Source organism: Diplotaxodon limnothrissa, linkage group LG12 (genome assembly GCF_057381915.1).
Source record: "Diplotaxodon limnothrissa isolate DT_005_m linkage group LG12, D_limnothrissa_male_GT1.1, whole genome shotgun sequence".
NCBI lineage: Eukaryota > Metazoa > Chordata > Actinopteri > Cichliformes > Cichlidae > Diplotaxodon > Diplotaxodon limnothrissa.
This window is the reverse complement of record NC_140607.1, coordinates 36,815,858-36,824,579: the sequence shown is the minus strand read 5'-3', so window position 1 is coordinate 36,824,579 and position 8,722 is coordinate 36,815,858. Positions and strand designations below refer to the sequence as shown.

General features: G+C 42.0%; 1 protein-coding gene across 1 annotated transcript; it reads right to left on the bottom strand.

Annotated features, from left to right (window-relative positions):
- Nucleotides 1–1,354: 1,354 nt before the first annotated feature.
- On the bottom strand, nt 1,355–8,351 carry tmem175 (transmembrane protein 175). The gene is made up of 10 exons (XM_085367559.1): nt 8,110–8,351; nt 7,642–7,680; nt 7,013–7,110; nt 6,862–6,913; nt 6,417–6,452; nt 6,242–6,325; nt 5,911–6,075; nt 5,650–5,728; nt 5,435–5,570; nt 1,355–4,346 (listed from the first exon to the last, which is right to left on the bottom strand). Exons 1-10 carry the CDS (start codon nt 8,311–8,313, stop codon nt 3,674–3,676), a joined length of 1,566 nt encoding a protein of 521 aa, XP_085223685.1. The 5' UTR covers nt 8,314–8,351; the 3' UTR covers nt 1,355–3,673.
- Between the last annotated feature and the right edge of the window lie 371 nt (nt 8,352–8,722).

Here is an 8,722-nt window from a genome sequence, read left to right as displayed (position 1 = left end):
TGTTACGACGCTACGTTTGCAAAGAGATTCTCTGTTTGTATCCAGATCCTTTCACAGAGACGTTTACCAAAGCACTGTTTGATCAACACTGATTTTCTTCTGTTAGTGAAAAAGCTCTGGGAGTCAGATGGGAGTCAGATCTCTCCTGTCCCGACTTTCCCTGCTCATCCCGAAACACTCAAACCTGGAAGGTGAGAGTTTGGAATTGGGTTGGAGTGCTGACATCTGGATCTGTGTTGTGTTCACACGCTTCAGTCGTTGGTCAACGAGGATATTTTAATTTATTCGTCCGGTTTGTTCTGTTCGTTTTTTCATCGTAGATTCCAAGATGTGAACGAGCGGTTCAGGTTGAATTTTTGGGACCAGCTGTATCATACTGTGTAAATCTTTTAACTACCGCTTTACGCGCTTTTCTTTACGCACCCCTCAGCATTCACAGAAGCAGCGAAGGACGCAGACGTCTGGACCGACGTGTCAACACTAAAGAGATCCGACCAAAAGTGGAGCAGGAATTGACTCAGAATTATGTTAGAATGGATTTATATGGAGCCTGGAGTGTGCCAGTGGAATAATGTGACTCGTAAATTAATTCAAAATGTGTATATAAACTAGCTGCTGTCCCAGGTAATGACTCTGTGTATTGTCTGGAAGGATAATGAGCGAACTTTAGAAGTGCCTTTTATTTAAAAATAGATACACTTTGTTAAATGCTATATTACTGATTCCTCCAGTCTCTTAAATTCAGCTCCCATAATGATCATAATCAACACCATCGGTCAGTCTGACGGTGTGGATTCATTTCCCAGTGGGTGTTGGAGTGTTTGCTGTTCTTCTACCGATCTAATATTTCTTTTTAGTCCTACCCACGTTCTCTCCAGAGCCTGTTTATTGCACACTACCAGTTTAACCTTTTTTCTCTTTAAGCAGCACAGTTCAGGTTGTAATCTGGAAAGTATGGAGCGAATGAGCAGCAGGTGAGCTATAGCTGTGGCTATCTAATCAAGCTTTAATTGATATACTTAAGATGTATATTATTTCACTGGGACACTTGAGACTCCATATTTACAGCTGTAGTTCCACGACACACGTGCATACTAATTTATACTTTCCTACCACGTTGCACACAAAGGTAGAAAAGAGAACAGGTAGCTGTCAGGTGACGATGCAGACTTTCAGTTGTTGTTTTTAATTTATCATTTTGTGTACATTTGGTTTGATTTGAGCAGAAATGTTTTCTAATGAGATGGATAAGGAAAATGTGTATCTACTGAGGAATAATGCTGTTTAATATTAGGGGCAATACAAAGTACGGTAAATAAACACACTGATATCTTAATAGAGAGATTGTGAAGGTGTTTAATGTACGGAGGTAAATAAAGACTTTTCTTTAAAATGTTTTTATTCCGATTCGTGTTTTTGATAATGAAAAGACACTTTTACATTAAAGGATCAACTTCAGATTTATTCACAAAACAAAGCCTGACAGTTAGGAAAAGAGAGATTTTGCACAGAGTGAAAGAACAATTGTGGAGTTTGCACTGGTAGAGCCGTTACTAACACACATGTAAGCATAAAGAGCTGCTCAGACGTTTCCTATCGACTCTGAGCTTTAAACACACCACCGAGCAGATAAAGACAATAAAAATGTAACTTCTAAAGGAAGCAAAGAAGTGACTGGGTTGTAATACATAAAGATGTTAATGCCATTTTGTGTTCATTATTTTCACCATGAGAAGTATCAGGATAAATGGGAAAGTTATACAGTGACAAAACTTAACAACTTTGCTGCTCCTACCAATAACAGCCACCAACACCAACAGCAGGATTTTGGCTTATCCAGGTAACTTGAGACTAAACCTGGGTTTTAGTATTACAAAGGTGGTTCAGCAGCCGCGGTGCTTTCAGTCTGTTTTGTGTTTAACCACCTCAGATTTTTCTAGTAGTGCACTACATAAAAATCAGTCACTGCTGCCCACGTGATCATGCTATTAGCTATGTTATCAGCTTGATAACAACCTTCGTGTGACTGCTTGGCCTGATTGGGGCTGTCGGGGTTCGTGAAGCCAGACAACGGAAAGATATCCTGCATTTAACTTGTACAAGTACAAGGCCTGAATGATCAGTTATGAATACCCTCAAACTAAAACGATGCACTGTAGTGCAGCCGGGATATGAAAGCAGAACGACTCAGACAAACAAAGCAAACACAGACAAACTTTTCTGCATCCTCTGGAAGGTTTCTATTAAAGTGCATCATAGTTTTCTTTGAGTCAGACGAAAAAACAAACAAATATCAGCATCATGGAGCAACACATCTGGACTAAAGTGGCTTCAGTACATCAATAACAACAGCGCCCCCTACTGGAGAAAGGTTTACCACCCTCCCCATTTAAAAAATGACTTGTTTAGGTCAGTTAATGTTATCTGCCAAATCTTCAGTTTTTCATAAAACTTGGTGTTAATGCAAAAACAAAACAAGCCTCAAACATGCATAATCTGACATGTTCTACATTTACATGTTTATTTAATGTTTGATTTCTCCAACTTATTTTTTGAAATGTAGAAATCTAAAATATTGGAGTAATGGCTAAAATATTTATCGCCTTATTAATTATTGTGCAAATTTAGCTTTTTTTACACTTCAAGAAATGACAGACTGCATTTACAAGACACCTGAACTTGCTATATATGTGAAGGGAAAACTTATTTAGTTTTTGGGGGCTTTTTAGAGACAGGACAGCCGGGTGGGTTGGGTGGTGGCGGGCGGACATACAGTCGATGGCCTCAGGGCAAAATCGGGCCTCTGCAAATACCCTCGTTACACCCCAGGAAGCTACAGCGACGCCTTAAAACTTGGATTTTCACATATTTTCTGTAAATCGGGACGTAATAATCATGTAGTCAAGGTAACGTATACAGAGTGCATGATGTGGACGATGCAATAGCGACATAAATTTAAAAAAGTCACACATTACTGCGGTTATTAGACACTAACATACACGTGATGGAAATATAGTGCAATTTGAAAAGTTATGGCCTCTCCTGATTAGAAGTATTTTTAAAGTGCCAACACTCAAGACTTAAAGCCTCGTCCGATTGCTAACGTGTCACAAAGGAGACCAGTTTGACAGAAAGACTTCTCCTGCCACACCGTCAGCTCATGGATGTCCTGCAGGGGGCGTCTGAGCATGCTCAGAAAATCCTCGGTGGGTGATTAGAGGCTATTCTGTAAGGCTCAGTTAACTGATAGCGGCTGGACGGACCGTGCTCTGCACATGAAGTAATAAAACTAAAACACAATGATTGAATCACATTGATTAACTGCTGATTAAACCTGCACTGGTACTCTTCATGTTACTGTAAAGAAAATAATGAACGAATAGGCTCTGGCCGTCAGTATCAGCTCTGTTCTTCACCGCTCTGCTCCACTAAGTATTTCCCTAATAAATCTCCTTCAGTGCACATGGTTTATATCTAATCCCATTTACACCGATGCTCTCAACATTTAAACCGGTCTAAATGCTTTCTATCTTGTTGCCGGTGTGAAGCCCAGCAGGCTCCTCATGAGGTCAAATATAAGCACATTCACTGACAGATCTGAGAGGCAACGTTGCTGAAGGGCAACGTTGCCTCTCAGATCTGTCAGTTAGCATCAGTTCCCTGTCCACGTCCCCTATGTAACTAGAGCATTAAATGGCACTCTTGTTTCGTCAGCTTCCTCCTCTATGACGATCCTCCGATCGGACCTGTCAGGACAGAAAAGTAGCCGCAGCAGCGCTAACCCGAGACGCACCAAAATCCTCAACACTAGAAAAGCAAAAGGCACCGTGATCTCCATCAGGTGGAAAATCGGGGCACTAAATTTACTCAAAATGCACGTGAGGAAAAACGTCCCCAAAGCTATGCAGGGGTACAGAGCCAGCTTAGCTAGCATAAGCACGTGCTCACGTCCACCGTATCGCACGTAGGGGTGCAGAGTTTCCTGTTCGTTGTACAGAGCGACCACCCAAATGGCGAGCTGAAAAATACCGGCGAAGAAAATGATCACACAGCTAATCTGAATGGCTTCCAGCTCATTGTGAGAGTTGGGCGGGAACTCGTGCGTTAGCTGGTAGGCTAACGGTAAACCTCCGACGAACGCCAGCGAGAAGGTGTTCAGCAGGCCCATGAAGCGCGTTGCCTTGGTGACATGGAGGAAAAGCGAGTGATGGACAAACCAGAGAAGGCCGACGGTGGCGAAGGAACCAAAGTAGGCGAGGTACTCGGGGCCGTAAAGCCGCAGAGCCGCTGTCAGGCTGCCGCCAAACTGCTTCTGCACGACTGTGGGATCTGGGACGTTGTCCTCGCTAGAAGGAAAGAACCGGAGAAGTTAAACATTAGAAGGTTTTTCCAATTATAACCTTTGTATTACATTTAACCCACACTAGAAAATGTAACAGAATCACTGCTACTCAGAGAAGTTTATACAAAACTGATTTTTGAAGTATTTTTAGTGAGTGTATTAAAGATACAGATGCCAACTCTGAGATTTGTGACCTCGATTGGAAAGTTCCTGATTTTGAGTCTTAACATCCAACAAAAAATTGTAGTTATGAATAAAAATACTGTAAACTGGTGCAAATTTAGACAGTTTAAGAGATGCCACAAATGCAGAGGTGCCTAATCGTGCATTCTATCTGACGACCACCAGATGGTGACAGCTGTGGCTGCAGGATGACTCGGCTTCCTATAGAAGTTTATGGCCTCAACATTCATAAACATTTTCTTCCCCTCGTTGTCACACTTGGTTTTTCTGCAATCAACATTGGAAGCTCTCATTTCAAGGCTTCAAAGCGGGACTTAAAAAACCAATCGGTGACATCGCGGTAAATACGCCCATCTTTTACACTGGTTAGAAAAATCTAGGTATTGCTCATATTTACTAAAACGTGTCTATGTTGTAAACTTTGGTCAGTCTAACTTTCAAAGAGGGGCTTCATCAAAGGTGTGTGCAGCTTCGCAGCCACAACACGCTCGATAAACTGCAGACGTCACACCGTCTACATCAACTGTTTCGACTGTCCACCCTCCTTTTTCCCCTTATGTAGGGGCCATGACGTCTTCTGAACATTTCTTTGACAGGATTTAGTCCGAACATTCGGGGGAATTTATTAAAGGACATCATCATGCTAAGAAGTTCATCATTATGAGCAACTCTTGGTACGTCACCAGGCTCTGATCTTTACACTGAAGTCAAAAATACTTTTCTTCGACCATTTCCTTCATTTTTTTTTTATGCCAAATTAGTTTTTTTAACCTTAGATTTTCATAGTGGACTATTTAAATGTTCAGATCATCCAAATGACCAAAAAACTGACTCAATTCCTCTGACAGTAAAACAGGCCCCTCCCAAAGGATATTTGAAAGTTGCACAGCCGATAAAGCTGAAACGAACCATATGTCCAAGATGAGAAGCGTTGCTACGATGGCATAAACTCCGTCGCTGAAAGCCTCCACTCGTTCTTTGCTGAGGGGTTCGTTAGGCAGGTAGGTGTAGAACAACATGGAGTCTGGAGTTTCCTCCACCTGACCTGAAATGGACGAGGGTTGATTGGTACAAAGGCCAGAGGTCAGCACTTATTTACAGTTCCCGTACGGTCCGGCTCTTACCGATGGCTTTGCTGCGACACCACTTCAAACACTGGGAGATGTAAGGCAGGAAGATGACGATGGCCAAGAGAACGTAAGACTGAGGAAGAAATGAAAACGTGATACTGGGAGAGTGTTTCTGACCAGCTTTGGATTTGTTACTTTATTCACTGGCAAACAACAAAGAAATGTGAGAGCGGAGATCACCTATAATCATAAAATAAGACATTTATATATTGTCCATTTTTAAAATATGAAGGAAATAAATGTAGCAGCACCAACCAGCTGGAAGAAGATGAAGGAGAAGATGCTGGCGAAGAAGCACATGATGGGAACCTTCATGATGACTTTGAGGATGTGGTGTTTGTAGAAGGTCTGGTTCTCTGAGATCTGGATCTGCTCATTCAGGAGGAAGGGGCGGCTGAAGGCGTACAACACAATCACCGACTACAGAAACAAGACACACGGGATTACAACGTACGCAAACCGCCCTGCAACCACAGGCTTCAGCCGCCCAACACCTTAAGGCAGATAAATGGTTCAATGAAGTTAGGAAACTGAACAGAGCAGCAGACTTACCGAAGGATGACAATCTAACGTTTAAGTTTCTCACCTGAATGACGCCGATCACCATCACACAACCACAGAAGAGTAAAATCCCGAGGATGTTCTCAGGAAAGGTCGCCATTAAAGAAAACTGCAAAGTGTAGATGACACCACTGAATGAGAGCGTCGTTCGTTCAGCAGTGACTGATTCTGGGTCAACAGTTTCACACACTCAGACTCACTGTGTAGGGGAGGAAGGTTATCAGCATCATGCAGGCCTGAAATAGAAGCAAAAGCAGAAGTTCAGACTAAAAATGACCAAAATACTCTAAATGATGTGACTGCTGACAGAAAACACCATGAAATTTGAAGCCAATTTATACAGGCCTATAGTCTCTGCTCAGCCTAACTGTAAGCATAAGGTGAATTTAAGTAAGAGTATATGCACATGTAAGTCTCAAGTAACATCTTGTCCCTGCTTCGTGGGACAAACAACATGCAGACATGGATAAAAAACAAATAAGGATGCATGTCACCTGATCAAAAAAACAGACATCAGTATGCATTCATTATCATCCTTTCATGAGATAAACAAAACCTGAGATTATCTTGTAGGCAGGCTTAAATTACAAATTTAAAAAATGACATTATCGTTTTGAAAACACTTTAAGTAATTTTTATACTTACGAGGTTCAGAAGTGCGAGACAGTCATCGATACGAACAACAACTTGAAACAACCTGAAGATAAACGAGGAGAGAAAGAATGAAAACGGGCGTCTTAGAAATAACTAGTACTATGATACTATTAGTACTAATACTATTACCACTACTACTAACCTGATATGAGCAGCCCAGGCAACAGTCACAATGAGGAATGTCATCAAGTAAACGCCGATCTTTGTGGTGAGTAGACCCTGAAGACTCTCCCTCAATTCCTGCAATACAAGATTTTACAGCATTTTCCTGTTATAGGTCCTTAATGTGAATTAAGATAGTTTAAAACTTCCAAAAGTAACTAAAGTTATCATCAGAGAATGTTGGAGAAGCAACCTGGAAGATGATCCAGTTCAGGTTGCAATTTGGTGTAATACCATTTTGTACCAAAAGATGGTGCGATGAGTCAGTGTAGCCTTTATTCAACCAGCAACAAATCATTAGAAACACATTTACAATGGCGTCCCGTCAAAGCCTCCTGAAGAAAATAAGGGTGGGGCTAAAATTCACCGTCAAAAACAAAAACAGGCGTCACACATCTGAAAGCATTTCAGTGTAACCACAGGAGAAACACTGCCCCCTGCTGGTGACGATTTTATTTACAGTTTGCAGAGTGTAAATACAAACAATACGTTAACTTGTTATTACATTTACTGCAAAATCAGAAGCTGCATCAGAAAGCTCAGCTGAATAACAAGGATATCACGGCTTTGCTAAAACTTGAAATACGTTTTTAAAAAGTCCGACGTTACCTCATTATTTTCCACTTTGGTGTGAGCAACAGGTAAAATCTGTGGATAAATGAAACTGTATCAGGAGACAGATCAACTCAAACATACAGTGCTGCACATACACAGATATGTTAGACTCTTAGATCAGCGTGTTTGGGGCCAGGAGACCCAATTAGCAGTAATGAATTAGGCAGAAATCTTTCTATAAGTGTTATTTATTTATTTTGAAATTAATTGGAGTTTTCACTGTTACAGATTTTGCAGATAAGATTTTTTTCTCTTCCTGTCTCAGTGTGATGGGTCTGACTATGACAGTAAAACAACAGTTGAGAGAAGAAGCTCCATGAATTGGAATATTTGCGTATCTGCGCTTCACTGTGAATTTTCTATTCCGTGGGACTTTTTGCTGTTTGGTTTTGCTTCTTCTGTTGCAAATACTGTATCACCTAAATGTTGTGACTGTGTTGCAAAGCTCGGCGTGTTTCCTACCATGACAGTGGCGATAATGGAGATGAGAGCATCGCTGTAGGCCAGCAGTCTGTGGGAGGACTGGGTGCTGCTGTGGCCCTCTCTCTCGGACGGACTGACGCTCTCCAGGAAGGAGGAGGAAGCTGCGTAGCTCCTCGCACCTTTCTTCTCCATCTCCTCCTCGACGTGATGCTCTATGATGTCGCTGTCGTCGTTTTCCCCCATCCTGGAGGAGCTGCTGGGGAGTGCTGCTCATCCACACACAGCGGACAGACAGCTGACTGAAGGCGGGGAAACAGGAAGCAGCAGCCCGGCTGGTTTCCTGTTCTCACCGGAGATCGTCTGTTAAAGCGAGAGGAGCCACTCGGGGTGAGAACTTTGTAATTTTTGTGTTTCTGATCTGGCGTGGTCCACAGTGGTTTTATTTGAGTGTGTTAGAAGCTGCCTTCTGATGTGGGTCTTAAAACCACTTAAAGTCACCTGACCGGGCCTGTTTGTGGTTTTGGTGCCTTTTAATCAAATTAACTGAATAACAATTTGACACCTTGTGTCTGACTGGACCAACAAACAGTTACTGTTGCCATTAATTAGCAGGTATTTGCACCTGTGACCTGCCATTCTAGCCAAGCAGGCC